Below are 18745 nucleotides of genomic sequence, written 5' to 3'. Positions count from 1 at the left end.
GCGGGATTTTCGATCTGCATTGCAACAGGCAAACCTTTAGTTGGTCATGTGGGATCTAGTTCCTTGACCAGGGATCAAACCCAGGCTCCCTGCAATGGGAGTGTGGAGTCTTAGCCACTGAACCACGAGGGAAGTCTCTGTGTCTCAGTCTTTATCTCATTCAGTCTTAGGGTCCAGCTCTCTGCATGGGGGACGGTTCTGTCCTAGACTGAAGAGGTCGCCTGGGTCTGTCCACTGGCGTGGGCAGGGAACACCATGGGCTGCACCTTCAGGCTGCCTTGGTCTTGCCTGGCCTGCCTGTGTATATCCTGCCTCAGGGACTGACCTAGCGGCTGGAGGCCCTGGCGTGTTCTCCCATCATCCCACTCCGGGCTGTGTGTCTGTGTGGATCCAGCATAAGAGTGGGAGGCTGGAGGAGGCTATTCCTCACCCTGGTCCCCACCCCCATGTCAGCCTCAAGATCTCCTGCTTCTGCACAGGCATACCTCTGCCACCCACAGTTGATCCTTTAGCAAGGTGCTTCTCCAAGTGTGGCCGGCACCACCAGCTTCACCTGGGAATGTGTTTGAGATGCAACTTTCTGCACCCGACCCCCAGACCCGCTGAGTCAAAAACCCTGGAGTGGGGTCTCTCACAAGTCCTCCTGATGCAGACTCAAGGTTGAAAACCAATGACATAGCTGTGTTCCCAATGAATCAGTTACTATAAAACGGCACAATTTTTGAGTTCCTACTCTGTGACCATCGCTGCATCTTCTACTTTTGTCCACGGATCCTTTCCAGAGCTGTAGGTAACCTGGGCACACAAAAATACTCACCAGCAAACACTCAACCACACAAGTACACACCCGAAGAGACATCAGCAGACTCACACTGGCACATGCTAACCAGCACCAGTGTTAGTCCCTCAGTTGTGTCCTACTCTTTGTGACCCCATGGTCCATAGGCCGCCAGGCTCCTCTGTCAATGGAATTCTCCAGGCAAGAATACTGGAGTGGGTTGCCATTCCCTTCTCCAGGGGATCTTCCCAACCCAGGCATCGAACCCCGGTCTCCTGCATTGCAGGGGGACTCTTTACCATCTACAACCAACATCAGACACTTTGAGCAAGTGTGATGAGGGAGTGGCACTAACCTGACCTTCCAGGGAGGAGGCTAGTGGATGGTAACTGTCTGGCACACACAGCCCAGCTCCACTCAAGGTCTGTTGGGGGAAATCCATAAACAATTGAAAGCGTTTTCATTGATAACCTACAGCCTACTTACGGGCAGGATGCCCAGACCTTTGTGCTAGTGGCTAGCTAACCCATTTGACCCCAAAAATGTATAAACAAGATTCACCATTCCCAGACTGTCTGCAGTTTTTTTTCTTCCCTCTTATAAATCGTGATTTTGCTTCTGTTCTTGGACTCACTCTATAAATCGACTCCTCTTGTGTGAGCAAACAGTGTAAATCAAAGGAACAAACTATGGAAAGTGGCCAGAAGTCTGACTTGAGTTACTCTCTGACAGGGTGCCAACTCACAGATCCATACACAGCACCTCTTGGCTGTCACACACACACACACACACACACACACACACACACACATATGTGTGCACACACACACACACACAGAACTCATATAAGAATAGAGCATCACACCTGTGTGGTGTCCCAGGCCTTCCAATCAAACAGGATTCGCAAATTTAGAGTCATTTGATCAAAGTGTGTCCCTGCAGCCCCCATTCCTAAGAAATTTCTCAGTAGATCCTGGACTATGGTTGCCTTCTCTTTAAATTAAGAAAAAGAAGGGAAAAGAAAAGAAATAGATCTCTTCCAATGTCTTTATTATTATAATTATCATAATCTTTACTTTTCAAAAATATAAATAGGTGCACGGAACCCTGGTGCCTGCACGGTCCCGGGGGGTGGGGAAAGGTGGGGGAGGGGTGGGTGACACTCCCACAGGGAAGGAAGTGCCCCCCGACCCAGCCCTGCCGAGACGGACACCTGCTCGGGTGGCAGACCCAGGTGAGAGGACTCTGGAGGAGGGACCCTTGGAGGGAACCCGACCCCCCACGCTTCGAAGATCCCTTGATGGCTTGCTCTCTCAGTGGGCTGGAAGCCACCCCTTCTCCCCTGGGCTTCTCCCCGACACAGATGAACTCCATCTTATCCAATACATTCAGCTGCGGTTCCAGAGTTCTTCAGCCCTCGGGTCTCTCTGCCCCTCCTCCCTCCTCCCTAGCTCTCCCTGGAGGTGAAAGAACCAACGAACCAACGATTGCACTGCTCTTGGATAAAGTCAGGAAACAAAAAATAATCTTCTTTATTTAACTTAACCCCTTCCCTTCTCCCCCTGTCCCTGTGCTGGTCCCTGGAAAGGCACGATGGGAGATTGAAGGAACGTCTCTAAACTCCAGTCCATGGGTTACCATACGTTTGCTTTGCTTTGGCGTTTGGGGGGAAATTAGATGCAGATTTGGCGATTTGGGGGGGTGGGCGGGTGCATACACAATGTGGGGTTTATTTTTTTTCCTTCTTTAATGGAATTCCTTATATGACAGAAAGCGACAAGGAGAGGACACCATCCGGATGGGGTGTCAGCCTGGCTAGGCTTCTGGGCTCAGCGTCCTGGGCACGTCCGGGAAGCTCCTCTCAGTGGGCCGTGCTGGGGTGGCTCCTCCTCAGGGGCCGTGAGCTCCGCTTCTGTAGTCTGCGCTTGTAGGTAGCGGCTGGGGTGCAAGGGAAATGGAAAAATCTGGGTGAACTCTGGGAAGAAAGCGGGCCAGCCCAGCCTCCCTCAATCCTTCTCTGCTGATCCCCTCCCTGTAGAAATCATGGGCTCATGAAGACAGCCTGAGGTTTTACCTGCTTCTTGGTTTTGATTTTTCTTGGAACCACCTTGGGCTAAGGGGCTTCAGGCTAGAATACTGGAGTAGGAAATGGCAACCCACTCCAGTATTCTTGCCTGGAAAATCCTATGGACAGAGGAGCCTGGTGGGCTACAGTCCATGGGGTCGCAAAGAATCGGACACGACGGGGCGACTGGTAACAGGGGGCTTTGGGTGGGCGTTGAAAAGGACAGTAGGGCACTCGCCTTCTCCGTCCCCCTCTCAGTGAAAGTGAACCTCCCGGGGGGCAGGGGACATCTGTGACAGAGCCCTCGATTGTGTTGGCAGTCGGGGATAGGGAGGAGGATGTGTTGGCCGGATCTAACACTGTGCGGGGTGATGCTCACGGTCTGTGCAGGTGATCCGAGGCTCCTCCCAGTGCCCGCTGGGCTGGCACCGGATGGTGGGTACATGGCGCTGGATGAAGCCCTCGGTGCACTGGTACCGCACCAGGGCATTGATCTCGTATCGATCCTTCTTCTGTCCGAAGATTCTGGCATGCTCCACCACGGGGGGCTCTCCGCAGGCCACTGAGGGGCAAATACCCTTCAGAAAGGGCTCTCGGAGGGTCTCCCCTGATGCCCTGTGATGAGCTGGTGTGGTCCCCCTGGCTATGGGGAGCCAGCTTAGAGTCCAAGGAAGGGGCAGGGAGCCTGGACACCCGGCCATGAGCCCTGCCTGCCTGCTTTCACTCTGCACTGAGAATCTGGAAGCCACTGGTTCTGACATCTGGGCTCCTCAATGATTTACAGCAGCAGGAAGGGAATAAAAGGATGAGGAGTTGGGAAAGAGGGTGAGAGCCAGGTAGACTGGTTGTGACTTCGCCATGATAACGGACTATGAAAACAGGTGCAGGGGAAGGAGGAACCAAAGGAGGCTGGGGGTGGGGGGAAGGGCACGAGGCCAGGAGCAGGAACACTGGCGAGTGTCCCAGCCACACCTCCAAGTCTGCAGACTCAAAGCCAAGGATCAAGGCCTGACAACTCTCCAACTCGTGCGACTGATGGACTTGGGATCCTAGAGAGGGAGGCTCCCAATTCATGTGCAACTGTGGATGACTTTCTGTGCTGATACCCAGGGCACTGTGTGTGCAGGGGGCTCTGTCCTCTAGCCTTCACCCTCTCCCGGTCCCTAGTGGGCTGAGCCTTTCCCTTGGCTCTGGGATGCTGGCATAGGGCGAGGCCCCTGCCCCTCAGGTCAGCTCCAATCTGCTAGTTGGGCAGGTGAGTGATGCCAGCAGCCAGGAGTCCAGGTGACGTGGCCCAGGTTACACAGCAGGAATCTGGGGTCTTGAGTCTGTCCTTGTGGGACCCCTCCCATGCTGCCACTTACCTGTGCCCTTTTTACAGGTGAAGGGTAGCTGGTAATTACATGGGACATCGTTCCACTCGCCCTTCTCATGCCAGATCATCACCACGCAGTCCTCCCCAGTGGCAAAGAAGTTGTCAGGCTGGTTGGGGCGCCAGTTCTCAAATTGCTGTGGGTGGGATTGGGGAAGGGGTGAGCAGAGGGCAGGAGTGGGACAGCCTGCCTAACCCCTGCTTTCACTCCCTGTCCAGCCCCTTCCTGGCCATGGCACAAAGACTGCTGGGAGTCTGGTGGTGCCATGGGACTCACGGGCCCTCCCAAGAACTTGGTCACACCACCGGGCTGCGGTCATTGTCAGGAACTCAGAAGACCCCGGGTTCACAGTCCCTGTTCATGAGTTGATGCCAATCTCCTTTTCCATATGGGCCAGCGGGGCTGGTCACCAGGCTGCCAGGCTTGGGCAGGACTGGGTGGTAGAGCTACTGTTCCCATGTCCAGACTCTGCCTTTCCAGGCTTCTCCCTCTAGCCTGACTGCAGACAAACGAGGCCCCTTTCCTCTGATGTAGCTGCTCCTCTTCCCCATGACCACAACAGAGCCACGACGCTGTTGACATTTGCCTCTTCTAGGAAGTCTTCCCTGAGGTCCTTTGCTGATCTTCATTATTTACTACGTACACTCTTCAACTGGCATCTATGTTGCTTTCTGTCTGTCTACCTCCTTGTGTGGACTCCAGTGCTCTGTAGGCAAGGAACCTCTCTAAACCTTTCTCTTGGGGGCTTCTCAGGTGGCTCAGTGGGTAAAGAGTCTGCCTGCCAGGGCAGGAGACATGGGTTCGATTCCTGGGTTGGGAAGACCTCCTGGAGGAGGGCATGGCAATCCATTCGAGCATTCTTGCTTAGAGAATCCCATGGACAGAGGAGTCTGGCAGGCTACAGTCCATAGGGCCACAGGGAGTCAGACACAATTGAAGCAACTGAGCATGCATGCATGCATACATACCCTCTTGGTGATTTGCCCTCATTCATTCATTGCCCTCCTCATCCCCACCCTTCCCTTCATGTTATTATTCAGGTGTCCAGCCTTGGGCTAGTCTCTAAAAGTGAGACGAACAAGACACGATCCCGACCTCAGGGCTCCTGGTCTAGCACCTGCTCAGTGAACGTCTGCATATGATTTGAACATGTCTGTCTCTAGGGGAGTCTTCCTTCATCCTCTCTGGGCCATCAACTATCCTGGGTGCCCCCAGCAGAACTCACCAAGGAGTGTCCATCTGACCAGCGGAAGTCCCCTTCGATGGTCTTGTCGTTCAGGCCGATCCACTGGTAGTCCTGGGCATTGTCTAGAGAAAGGGCATGGGTATTGGGCACCTGAAGGTATGTGGGAGAAACCTGAGTTCATCGAGACAGAGGGGACAGAGGGGTGGCAGGAGCTGGGTGGGTGCTTAGGAGCGTGCCACCTGCCTCCGGGGTCCTGACAAGGGTCTCCATACGTGCACGTTTGCAGTGCACTTGGGCCCAGCTCCCTGAGCAACGTAGACTGATGACAGGGTTAGTCTGAGGCTGACTCTGACAGACTGTGGGCTGTCCTGGTACAGTCAGAACCACTGGCCCCTCAGCCTGTGGAAATGCCCCCTTTCCATCCCTCTCTGCCCTGACTGGGCCCAAGTCCACTGACTGCTGGCCAGGGAGGCCCTTGGCTTGCGTGACCATTCCCCTCTCGGGCCCCTAAGGCCCCACTGCACTCACTGTTGACAAACTCCTGCTCCTCGGGGGTGACGATGCTGCTCAGGTGTGACTGCTGCTTCCGGCACTGGCTCTCAGCGTCCACCCAGGTTGCCCGGTCGGGGAAGTGGCGGTAACAGTGGCCCTGGAACTTGGTCCAGCCCTCCTCGCACAGCTTCTGGTCTGCAATACAGGGCAGGGGCTTGAGGAGAGAGCCAGGGGGCCGACTAGGGGTGGTGGATTCCTGTGTTCATCCTGCCTTCTGCGTCACACCCTGAAAGGCAGGGAGAGGCCCCACTGGATTGAGCCTCAAGTGGGAAGCCGGGAGGCCTGGTCCTGCCCCTCATCCCCCAGAGGCCTCTGAGAAATGCCAGGGACCCTCTCTTTTTCTCTTATCGCCTCCCACCCCCGAAGTTTTTCTCCTGTTGATGCCTGCTCGCCAGGACTGGCAGAGCTCAGTAGGCCAGGTAAAAAGAGTTGGGAAGGTAGGAGGTGTTGAGGCTTAAGGACAACTTAAGGAGACTCTGAGGGGCTTCAGGGAGAGAGGAGGCTGCAGGGGAGTGTGTGCAGGTGGCAGGAGCAGGCAGTGCTGGGGGCATGGAATGGAAGCTTGGGTGGGGACAGAGGAGGAGAACCAAGTCCGCTTTGGTCCAAAGAAGACACAGACCTCTAAGCCTTTTGATCAGAGTTGGCTCTAGGAGAGCACGCAATACTGGCTTGGAGTCCATGACCCAGGGACCCTCGTTTTCCATGTTATTTCTTGGTGGCGGATGAGAAGAGGGACTTCTCTCCCCCTAAATCTATATTGATAAGGGGTTCTGAGTTCAGGAGAAAGCACTGAGGTGGAGCTCTTGGAACAGTCTAGAGGGACAGAGGCAGGGATGTGCTAGAGCTGGTGTGTGTCTTCCCAACTTGGCCTTTATTTTTATTTATTTATTGCTGCTCCATGAGGCATGCGGGATCTTAGTTCCCTGACCAGGGATAGAACCCATGCCCCCTGCAGTAGAAGCAGGGACTCTTAACCACTGGACCATTATGGCAGCCCCCCCACAACTCGGCCTTTAGTGGTATGACATTGGTAGCTTCCCTGGCCCTTGTGGGAGTGTTGAATCTTAGAAACTGGCAGGTGCTACACATCCTCTTTGAGAGCCAGTTGTTAAACATCTACCAGCACAGCACTGGACAGAGGGAATTCCAAGATCCTCTCTTCTTTCTTCCCCTGGTGTCTCACAGGTGAAGGACTGTCCCTAGGGCCCTGAAGCTGAGTGTGGGGCCATGAACCCCTCAGGCTGTGTGGCAGCCTTCTGGTCGGGCAGTTCTAGGAAGAAAAGATCACTACTGCTTGGCAGGGTTGGAAGACAGACACAGAGAGAAGAGTTTGTGGCCGGCAGTCTTTGAAGAAGGAGGCAGAGCAGCAGGAAGTGCTTAGGAGGAGGTTGCTGGTCCCCCTGCCGCCAACACCTTCTCCAAAGGGTTTGGAAAGAAAGGTGGAGAGGCTTCAGAGATAACTGAGCACCTGAGGAAGCCACAGACATCATCCCAGGGCTGACTTGGGAGGTCAATTCTTGGACCCCCTCGGGGCCTGAGGGCTGAGCTGGGCTGGCAAAGCTGGAGGGAAGAGCTGAGCCAAGAGAAGCCAGGGTCCTGCAAAATGGAGGCTCTCGGGAAATAAGCAACAGACCTCCAGGAAGGTTACAAGAAGGCTCAGGGTTACAGCCAAGGTTGGAAGCACCCGCTGGGGGTGGTGAGTGCTCAGGATTGGATGGGAGAAGAGAGGCAGCCCTGCTCAGCTGGGTGTCCAGGCCCAGGGCCCAGTTCTGGGGCTCCGGCAGCACCCTCTCTTTGCTGCATCAGAAGGCAGAGCCCTGTGCAGGCACCTCCTCACCCAGCCTGGCACCCAAGAGCTGTGGTCTGCATGGACATTCCAGACTCTTCTCCCAGTGGCAAATATTCTGGCACCCCGGGGAGAAAATCCTTGTAACTCTCCACTCGCACCCCAGAAAAGACCCGTTGCACCAATTTTTTGGAGCCTTGGGGTGAAGGTGGAGGATGGGAAGCTGCAGAGAAGGAGGGTCCAGGCCAAGCCTTTTCATTCAGAATTTCCTCCACCAGCCTGAAACATTCCAAAACTATCTTACCACGCTGATTAGGAGTTTCAGCTGCTGTTCGGAAGTTTCTGGGATGACAAACTTTGAGGTTTCATTGTAAATAGCTTTGAGCCCCTAAACACTACCAGTTCTGCATGGATCGTTGCTACTAGCAACAGCAAGCCTTTCTGAGTTGGGGTGGCCCTGAGACCCAGGAGGATGGGGAGACTAGGAAACACCAAAGGTGAGAGAGCTTCAGGCACAGTCTGGCCTCAGGAAGCTCCTGGCCCACAGCTCCCCTTGGCAGGTCCTGGCCCAGATGTAGAAGCAGAGGGGTTGGCAAGAGGAAGCTCATCCAGTGTAGGGGGCACGGGTTTGATCCCTGGTCAGGAACTAAGATTCCACATGCCACGTGGTGTGGCAAAAAAAAAAAAAAATTGTTTAAGAAGGAACAGGACACTCAGCTCTTGTCCCATGTAAACGAGGTTCTGTTCTCTCTGGCCAGCCTTTTGCCTTGCACAAGGAAGCGAGAAAGGAAGCGCAGACCGGAGTGGTGTTGACATGGCAGCTGTCATGGTGGCAATGATGACAAGGTGACACGAAACAGTCCCTGTGCATGTGTGACCTGAGCATGCTGGTGACATGGGAGCTCTCAGACAGATCGACCATAGCTCTTGCCAGAGAAGAAGAAGTCAGCTTGGCCAGTGTGGTGCAGTGGCTCCCCTGGCCATGGAGGGGCCACTAAAGTCCCATGGGCAAGACGGCAGGCAGACACAAGCCCATGGGCATGCTGGGAGGATCCATGGCCATCATCCAGAGCAAGGACCAATGACTCCCACCCATAGCTTCCTTCAAGACAAATGCATGGAATCGGCTCTGTCTTCTTAGTCTGATGCAGGCACCAACTTTGCTGGTGGCATCTGGCAGCCCTGGAGAAGGTTAGTATTTGAAAGTTTCCTCTATAGCTCCACCTTCCAAAACACAAACTGGCCTGGCCTGCCTGGCTCTTCTGTGGTCAGGTCAGCCAGTGCACCAGAGGAGGGTTTCCATGGGGAACAGCAAGAGAAGGAGTGAAAGTGAGGGAGGCTGACTTCTCAGTTGTGGCCCTGGAAGTGGCTGCCTGGATGGATCTTGGGTGGGGGGTCCAGCCAGGGCCTAGAACCTGTGGTTAGCAGGGAAGGGTGAGGGAGGAAGACTGGGTGCAGCAGTTAGCAACATTAGCTGAAGCCGAGACAGCCGTACCAATCTCACACACGTCCCCTTGGTAGCTGGGAAGGCATAAGCATGTGAAAGAGTCGATGGCATCCACGCAGGTGGCTCCATTCAGACAAGGGCTTGAGAGGCACTCGTCAATGTCTGCAAGAAACCAAGGGCCACCATTAGGACTCCTGCCGGCAACTCCAGCTTCTCAATTGCACTGCAGCTTCTTTATGGGTGGCCAGCCCTGCGGTTCTCCACTGCCCTGGATTTCCTAAGAACTGTTGCTGCTGCTGCTGCTGCCGCCATCTTGGAGCACTGAGCCAAAGATCCAACAAGGGTTTTCTTGCATGTGTGTGATTCTTGATTGGCAAGCTTGGGGCATTGGAGCCAGGTTTCCCAGTGGGTGAAGAGATCTGGGGCTTGTGAAGGCAAAGTCCTATTGTGAGAGTGAGCTTGGAGTTCCTCCAGGTGTCTTCTCTTGTGAATATTTCAAGCGGCCCTGGGGTCTGAATTGGCTCTCAACATGGCAGTGAGCAAGGATGCTGGAATTCAAATACTGGAAGCTTAGTTAGAGCTCTTTCTTTTCCTAACTTCTTCTGTCAGTATGAACCAAGGAAAGAGGACAAGGCCATGCAGTACTAGAACAAACAAGCTAGAAGTGGTCTGCAGAGTACAGGTTCATGAGAAAATGGCAGCGTGGAATATTCACATGAGATTTTTTTTTTTGGATGCAGAACCTTCTTTGTCTTCAGTAAATAAAAGTCTAGAGTATCTTATAAAGATGAAGCCAACTTTGTTATCTTGGGGGGAAGGAACAGAAACCCAGTCTAATATCTCCCCATGTAATCTTCTCTTCCAGCCAAAGGCCTCAAAACAGGGACATCTCCAGTGAATCATGATTTCTAGAAGGGCTGCATCCTGGCCAGTGGGAGACCCAGTGTTGGAAGCTGGCAAGGCACTTAGTAAGCCACCAGCACCAGCCTGGGATACTGGCAGGTATCCATCAGCCTTGTTCCCCAGAAGACTCTTCTCTCCTTCTGTTCATCTGGTCCAAGATGTCCATCTTTGTGGGACTTATACTGGTAAGTCATTGGCCTTTGCCTCAAATTTTCATCCATTAGCCAAGATGAGAACTGGAACTCCTTATCTAGTCTTTCTGTATCTTTCAGAGAAGCCAGAGACCTAGAAGATCCTTCTACGCTTTTTGTATTCATTCTTCAAAGGCACCTGCTGGGTTCCTTCCTCTGAGAACATGACAAAAGGTATTGGAAGCTCCTCTTCCCAGGGGATTCATACAATTCTGGAATGAATAGATTCCACTGTCTTATAAGTCAGCATGATGTGTAAAGCTATGTTCATACAAACTTCAGGACCTGATGTGTTGATGGGTGGTCTCCACGTAGGCACCTTCCTAAATACGTTCCAGGACTTAGTTCTTACTTCTTAAGGACAGACTAGACCGTTAAAGTCAATCCTCTTAGAAGAAGATAAAAGCACTTTTCACTAGTGCGTCGCTGATGTCATCTAGACCCGAGCTGGGTTTGTGCCATGAGAGGGCCTGAGAATCTCAAGTCCTCAGGGAGGTCTCTCTTCCCACAAAGTTCTTGACTTCATTTCAGGGAGTTGTACACCATGGGCTAGAAACCAACAGTTCCAAGTTTGAAACTGTTCCAAGCAAAACCAAAATGCATGGAGTAGTGGGCTGAAATCCCAGCATGCACTTGGATTCCCAGCATGCACCAGGATTCTCAGCAGCAGCAGTAGCAGCAATAGGTCAGGCCGGTGGGCTGGGCAGAAGCTGGGGGAGGCTCTTTTGCTTCTACTGTTGTCTTTTGGTCCCTTAGCGTCATTATGGGAGACGGGAAGCACTGGGCAAGGGGGTATTAAGCAAATGTAGGCGCTAAAGCAGTTGTACAGAGCAGGGACGGGAGTGGCCCTTGGGAAGAAGAGCTAGACATCAATCCTGGGGCCTCTGCCCAACCCATGGGGGAGAGGGTAGGAGGGCAGAGGCCCAAGGGAGGTCAGGCCCAGTGGCCTCCAGTGGTCCCAGAGGCTTATTTTACATCACTTGCCCTCCCCACGTGGCCTGCGCCCTGGGACAGTGCATTTTCCTTTGTTGTGCTTGGCCAGGGCACAGAATCTGAGAAGGCTGCAGGGACTGAAACTCAAGGAACTAGTTTCCTGGGCTCAGAAGCTGTTTCATACAGCGCCCAAGATTCACAGATGAGGAGGGAAGGAAGGGCCATAATCCTGAAGACCTGAGAGCCTGTGAGCGGCACTGGGGCAACTTAGGCCGTCAGCAGTACGGAGAGGGTGGGACATCCTGGGTGGGGCCTTCTCTTTGGTCACTCAGGCCTGTGGTGCCTCTTCTCTTCCTCTGATTAGAAGAGCCATTCTGGCCCTGATTTGCCCCACCTCTTTCAGTGAAGGCAGTTAGAACATTGTTTATCTTCTGGAACCATGAGAATAGCTGGGCTGGGCCCTGCTGTACTTTGGGGACCCCAGACAAGGTGACAACAAATGGAGAATGGGAAGGGCTTTGGGCAGACTGTGTGAAGGAAGAGAGGAAAGAGAGGGAGCCATTATCTTCCAAGAATCTTCTCTGAGCCAGACACCATATCTCACAACCACTTATCCTCCAAGTGTCCCTATAGCATGGATGTCATTGTGTCATATTATAGATAAGAAAACAAATGAAGTGACCTGCCCACATGGTAAGAAGGGGAGACAGACTGGAGGAGATTAGGCCATGAGGATGAAAGTCAGGTCTCTGTTATATGTGGAGAGAGAGACTGGAGTCCTGGATCTCAGCATCTCATTACCATTTGTGCCTCCCCAGCCAAGGGCTCACAGGTCATCACTGAGTAGGGCCTCTGAGTCCGCTTTCCACTACTCTAACCAAAAGAGATTTTTTTGTTCCCGAACAAGGCTTTCTAGTGATGTCGCTAGCTAAGAACCCCTGGTAAAGGTGATGGGAATAAAGATACTTGTAAATAATCACCTTGGCCTCTGAATTGGAGAACTCAGGCCTCTACCCTGAATAGATCTTGTCCAGCTGTTGCCTGGGTCAGAACTCAAGACATCCAAGTTAGAGTTTATTTTGTTTACAGAAAAAGTGGAGTGAAGTGACAGCAGGTGCTTTTACTCAAGTGATATCCAACCAAAGGGGCTGCCACTCATAAATACCATGGTATGAGTGCTACCCCTCAAGTTGTTCAGTGCACAACCTGTGCGGCTATATGTGATGACCCTAGACATGACTACTGAACAAGGATTGGGGGGCGGAAATCCCCTCAAGAAGCACAGAGGCAATTTCTTAGCTCAACAGATGCTCCACACCCTGCAAAGACCTAGGATCAATCAGGATGAACAGAATTGAACATAAATACTTGCTTTCTGGTATATCACAACTGATAGTAGGACTATGTGTGTGTGCTCAGTCGTGTCTGACTCTTTGCCATCCCATGGATTATAGTCTGCTAGGCTCCCCTGTCCAGGGAATGCTCCAGGAAAGAACACTGGAGCAGGTTGCCATTTCCCTCTCCAGGAGAAGGACTATAACAGCATATTTATCAGTTCCAATTAGCTTTAAAAACAAACATGATTAAAGTTATAGTTATTTATACTGTCAAGTCTTTTATATTTTAAAGGTTGATCTTGGATGCAACTTTAATATCCTACTTCTTAAATTCAATTAGTTGCCTGTTAAAATCTGCCTGTGAACTTCTTGGTTATGTCAAGATGTAATTTGTATCTTGACTTATAACTCTGTATTTTTACTTGCTTTGAAAGCATTTCCCCCAATCCCCAGGGATAAGGTTTCACTGGAATTCAAACATCACCCCACTGGGGGAAGAGACAGTGTCGGATTATAGATCAGAATCTCAAATCCACAAAGTGAAAAATGTCAATAAAACAGAAAAGAGTCTGATTAAAATTTAAGTTCATGCCCTTCTAACCATGGAGTTTAGAGAAATCCAGGCAATGCCAGTGATTGCTGGGAAATTGAATGTGAGATCTGATTTCTTAAACTTAGCTGCCCATTAGAATCATTGTGATAGTGAATTTTTAGATTAAAAAAAAAATTACCAACACCACCAGAGTCCCTCTCCAGACCAAGTGAATCAGAATGGCTCAGGGTGGGGCCCAGGTATGGCACTTTTTAAAAGCAGTCCAGCATTTCCCTGGTGGTACAATAGATAAGAATCCAGCTGCCAGTGCAGGGGATGTGGGTTCGATCCCAGGTCTGGGAAGATTCCACATGCCACAGGGCAACTAAGCTGGTGTGCCACAACTCCTAAACCCATGACTACTGAGGCCTGTGTGCTTAAAGCCCATGCTCTACAACAAGAGAAGCCACTGCAATGAGAAGCCCGAGTACTCCAGAGTAGCCCCCACTTGCCACAACTTGAGGAAGTCCATGCACAGCAACAAAGACCCAGTGTAACCAAAAATGAATAAATAAATAAAAATAATAAAGTTTCCCAGGTGATTCTAAGGAGCTGCCAGGATTGAAACCTCAGGATCAGAAATCTAATTCCTACAAGAAATACTGTGTTAACAATGGAAGTGAGGAGAGTGCTTCTGCTTTTTAAGTCGATAGGAATAGGATAGTCTTGCTTTTTTTTTTTGGCCACATCTCACGGCCTGTGGGACCTTAGTTCCCCCACCAAGTATCAAACCTGCACCTCCTGCACTGGAAGCGAAGAGTCTTATCCACTGGACTGCCAGGGAACTCTCCAGTTCAGTGCTTAACTGCCAAAGGACCTTTAGAAGCAGTAGTGCTCAGCTGCTAGTCGTGTCTGACTCTTCGTGATCTCATGGACTGTAGCCCTCCCGGCTCTTCTGTCCATGGGATTTACCAGATAAGAATACTGGAGCGGGTGCCATCTCCAGTATGGCAGTAAGTAAGTAAGTGAAGTCGCTCAGTCATGTCCGACTCTTTGCGACCCCGTGGACTGTAGCCTACCAGGTTTCTCCGTCCATGGAATTCTCCAGGCAAGAATACTGGAGTGCGTTACCATTTCCTTCTCCAGGGGATCTTCCCGATCCAGGGATCAAACCGGGGTCTCCTGCATTGGAGGCAGACGCTTTAACTTCTGAGCCACCAGGGAAGATAAAAGGCTGGCTAGTATGGCAATAGTGGTTGCCATCTTCTATTCCAGGGGATCTTCCCAACCAAGGATTGAACCTTCGTCTCTTGTGTCTCCTGCGTTAGCAGGCAGATTTTTTTTTACCACTGTGCCACCTGGGAAGCCTTGCTAAAGAATCTGAGTATTCATTAAGCATTTATTTTGCTGTAAAGAGTACAGATTAATAATTTATCAAGAACCTGTTTACAGAATGCTGACTAAACAAGATGACACAGATCTATAAGGCCTTTTAACAACCTGTAGTTCCTGGTTCTAGAGCCACATGACAGGTGGGTGATCTATGGATGCTGGACACCATCTGCAGTCCTTTTGGAAGCACCAAGTCTCGAGTTAAATTGAACAGGAGTGACTTGGGACCCCAGGGGTATCGTGGTGGGCACCGAGATGCCAGATTTTGCACGTGGATGACTCTTACTACTCACTCTTTAGAGATGACAAAGCTTTTCGTAATCAGTGGCATGAGACACAGAAAAGGGAACCTGTAAGATGTACATGGATGATCTTAATCCTCACAGCAGTGTTTCTCAGCTCTGCCTGCACACTGGAGTCACCTGGGAGTTTAAAAAACTCCAGTGCCAAGGCCACAGGACTATTCTAATCAGAGTCTGTACGAGTGGGACCGAGGCACTAGGTCTTAAAGCACAGAACCACCATCATTGACACTGTTTACAAATGAGGTAGCGAGGGCTCGTCTGTCTCTAGTTGAACCAATGTGATACTACAGCCACTCTTAATTCTGGTTCCCCTGAAATTTAGCTTCTAGCTTTTTAAGACCAACAACTGGTTGTTATGTTCAAGAGAAGATTTCTTATTCATCTGGATGTGTTAAGCAGTGAAGACCTCAATTCTTTTTTTTTAAATCACAAATTCATTTCTTGGATATTAGCACACAAATGTTTTTGATACAAAAAGTGTTAGAAATTGTTAGTCGCTCAGTCATGTCCAACTCTTTGTGACCCTATGGACTCTAGGCCGCCAGGCTCCTCTGTCCAAAAAATTCTCCAAGCAAGAATACTGGAGTAGGTAGTCATTTTCTTCTCTAGGGGATTTTCTTGACCCAGGGGATAAACCTGGGTCTCCTGCATTGCAGGCATGTTCTGTACCGTCTTTACCACCAGGAAATTATATCCCGGAAAAAGAACTAGTAATATGCTATTAAAATAATGCTTATCAATATAACTCAAACTAAAAGGCCAATTGATTAGGTAATTACTGAATAGATCTAATTCAATTGTTAATTGAAATAATAAAAGTGTTTCCTCAACTGGTCATTGTAATCATCTTTTAACCCAGTTGGTTAGTTAAGTCGCTCAGTGTGTCTGACTCTTTGTGACCCCATGGACTGTATGTAGCCTGCCAGGCTTCTCAGTCCATGGAACTTTCCAGGCAAGGATACTGGAGTGGGTTGCCATTTCCTTCTCCAGGGGATCTTCCTGACCCAGGGATCGAATCCAGGTCTCCCGTACTGCAGGCAGATTCTTTACCGTCTGAGCCAATTGGTTGGGATATGCATTAATTACAGAGTGTTTTGCACTCTTATCCGCCGCCCTCACCACATGCACATAACAGAAGAGTTTTGAAGACCCCAGTTCTTGATTGGACTCACTCAGCGGAGTTAGGCAAACTGCTTAACCTCTAGGGGCTGCACTTTCAAATGGACATGATTACCAGGCTCAGAGCTGCCTGGGAAGAAACTGCGGGAAGGAACGCCCATTGGAAATATACATGATTAAAGAAAAGGTGTCTTTAGAGCAGATTAGCTAAGGTCCATTGTCACCTACTTCTAATTTCAGAGGTGCCAGGACGCGAGCCTTGCTGTGTGACTTCTGATACCAGTGTTCCATTTTTGTTTCAAGTATCAGGTTGGAAAAGGAGTTGCTAAGAATGGACAGAGGTGTCAGAAGATACTAAAAGAGAGCAAGGGGGCTCTGATCCTGGTGGCGGCCCCCATCCCAGAAGCCCTGCTGGGCCCTGAGTCTGTTCCTCGCTGACCCAGGCTGGGCTGGCTGACAGAGCTGAGCTCCATAGCACTTCACCCAAGACAGGCGCCCTGCTGCTCTCTGCTGCACACCCAGACCCAGGAGGGGGGACGTGTCTGCACACCTGGCAAGATGTCTACCAGACAGACAGAGTCACTTCTACTGCCAACTGAGGAATCTGTGTGCTGTAAAGCACACTAGGTCTTTCCACGTTTTCATCAGCGGTGGTCTCTCCCAGGACAGAGGTAGTGCTCTGCCTTCCCTGTGGAGGTGGGAGACAGAGGGGTGTGTCTACAGCTCTGGGGTCACTATGGCTCAGTGGAAGCACTGTCCCCTTGGTAGAAAGGCCAGGACCTTCCTAGGAGAACCAACCTTCTCTGGCCACAGAGGCCTATAGTGTTCTCAGTCACGGCCCGCACATGTGGGCAGAGGCTGATCCCAAAGGGGAAGAGAGTGAATAGTATACACCCTAGAGCCTGTTTGTGGTCATGTATGGATGTGAGAGTTGGACTGTGAAGAAGGCTGAGCGCTGATGAATTGATGCTTTTGAACTGTGGTGTTGGAGAAGACTCTTGAGAGTCCCTTGGACTGCAAGGAGATCCAACCAGTCCATTCTAAAGGAGAATGGACTCTGAAGGAGATCAGCCCTGGGATTTCTTTGGAAGGAATGATGCTAAAGCTGAAACTCCAGTACTTTGGCCACCTCATGCGAAGAGTTGACTCATTGGAAAAGACTCTGATGTTGGGAGGGATTGGGGGCAGGAAGAGAAGGGGACGACAGAGGATGAGATGGCTGGATAGCATCACTGACTCGATGGACATGAGTCTGAGTGAACTCTGGGAGTTGGTGATGGACAGGGAGGCCTGGCGTGCTGCGATTCATGGGGTCGCGAAGAGTTGGACACGACTGAGCGACTGATCTGATATATATATATATATATATATATATATATATATACACATTTCCTGTGTAAGTGCCAAGTATATAGCAGGTTTATATTAAGAGTGCATATATATTAAGAGCATATAACTCATTCACAGTCATTTCCCTACATGTGAGCCTTCAAGTTGCAAACTTCAAAGATGCAAACGTACATGTGGTTCCAGCAAGGAACCAGAACCCGTGCCCTCAGCATCAGGCATGAGTGACATGGCAGCTTGCCCTCCATCTCCTGTTGCTGACGACCCTTCATCTCTACCATCTCCCACCTCCTCTCCCTCCTCCAGTCAGTAACTCTTCTTGCCTGTTCACTCGATGCCAGCGCCTGTATGCCAGTGTTAGACTTCTCAAGGTACTTCTCAAGGTACTGTCCTGTATGATTAAAAATGTTTTCTTTGTTTTTGTGTTTGTTTTGTATGTATTATTTGTGTGAAAAGTATTATAAACCTATTACAGTACAGCACTCTATAGCCAATTGTATTAGTTGGGTACCTAGGCTAATTTTGTTGGACTTAAAACAAACTGGACTTATGAATGTGGTCTTTGTACAGAACTCATTTACATGGAGGGGACTTGCTGTATTATTTTGCATATATATTGGTATCTATATTAATGTACCTTTGTGTAGGATGTAAAGGCATTTTGCATGTGTCTTAGGACTGAAGCCCTTTAACGGAAGGCCTTGGGTCTCGGAGTTCTAACTCCAGACACAAGTTGGGGTAAGGACGTGGAGGCAGTGCAGAGAGCTAACCCAAGAATCTGAGCTTGGAGGGAACCGGGCATTTCTTCCCTCAAGGGTGGTGATGTTGATGAGCTGAAATGTCTTCACAGCCACAGGCCTCCAGGTGCTCCGGGAGTGACACATAGATTCTACCATCTCATTTTGGCAGCCACCTCCAGTCAGAGGATCCCCCAGGCTCCTCACTTACCTCACAAGCTCCTTGGACAAACAGAGGCCCCAGCATGATGGGTGCTCAAGGGTGGGGCTCTGCTGGGTCATAGCTGACCTGCAGCCATGAATCCTGGAGCTGGGAGTGATGAGTTCTATCTGTGTTATCTCATTTAAGGCAAGAAAGGTACTCAAACCCTACCCAGGCCTAAGCATAGAGGGGACTCTAGGGGCTTTCCCAAAGGGGTCCACTCTGGATGATGCAAGACAGCCTACCCTCGGACTTTCCCTCCCAGGGACTTCGGGGCATGACTGGCTCTCTTCAATAACTCCCTAGCTCAACATTCTTTTGAAGTCTCCAGCTTGATCTTCAAAATTCAAGCACCTTTTGGATTTTGCTCATAAAACAATCATTGGCTTGACAAAAAAAAAGAACTACTTCTCAATTTAATGACTTTTTTCTCCTAAACCATCATGCAGAACAGACCCTCTAGAAAGACATGCCATGTTTATCCTGTGGCTGCTACCCCAACACATCACTATGTACTCTTCTACGCCAGTGTGATAAGAAGCCTGCACCTCAGGTGACCT

The 18745-nt window shown here is 50.6% G+C and overlaps 1 protein-coding gene across 6 annotated transcripts in view; it reads right to left on the bottom strand.

The window, feature by feature from the left end:
- Window positions 1-1811: 1811 nt before the first annotated feature.
- Window positions 1812-18745, bottom strand: part of ACAN (aggrecan) — a 69054-nt gene continuing 52120 nt past the window's right edge. For 4 of the 6 annotated variants that reach the window (XM_061394394.1, XM_061394399.1, XM_061394398.1 and 1 more), the window contains 6 exons: window positions 9236-9349; window positions 5931-6089; window positions 5442-5524; window positions 4208-4352; window positions 3223-3405; window positions 1812-2716 (listed from right to left, as the gene is read on the bottom strand). In XM_061394394.1, coding sequence (XP_061250378.1) covers window positions 2640-2716; window positions 3223-3405; window positions 4208-4352; window positions 5442-5524; window positions 5931-6089; window positions 9236-9349 — 761 coding nt within the window. In that variant the 3' untranslated portion in view covers window positions 1812-2639. The remainder of the gene's footprint in view (window positions 2717-3222; window positions 3406-4207; window positions 4353-5441; window positions 5525-5930; window positions 6090-9235; window positions 9350-18745) is intronic. The other 2 variants (XM_061394396.1, XM_061394397.1) reach the window with 1 other exon arrangement.

The sequence above is a fragment of the Bos javanicus genome, chromosome 21, assembly GCF_032452875.1.
Source record: "Bos javanicus breed banteng chromosome 21, ARS-OSU_banteng_1.0, whole genome shotgun sequence".
Taxonomy (NCBI): domain Eukaryota; kingdom Metazoa; phylum Chordata; class Mammalia; order Artiodactyla; family Bovidae; genus Bos; species Bos javanicus.
The sequence above is the reverse complement of the archived record's forward strand: the minus strand, read 5'-3'. Positions and strand labels throughout refer to the sequence as shown.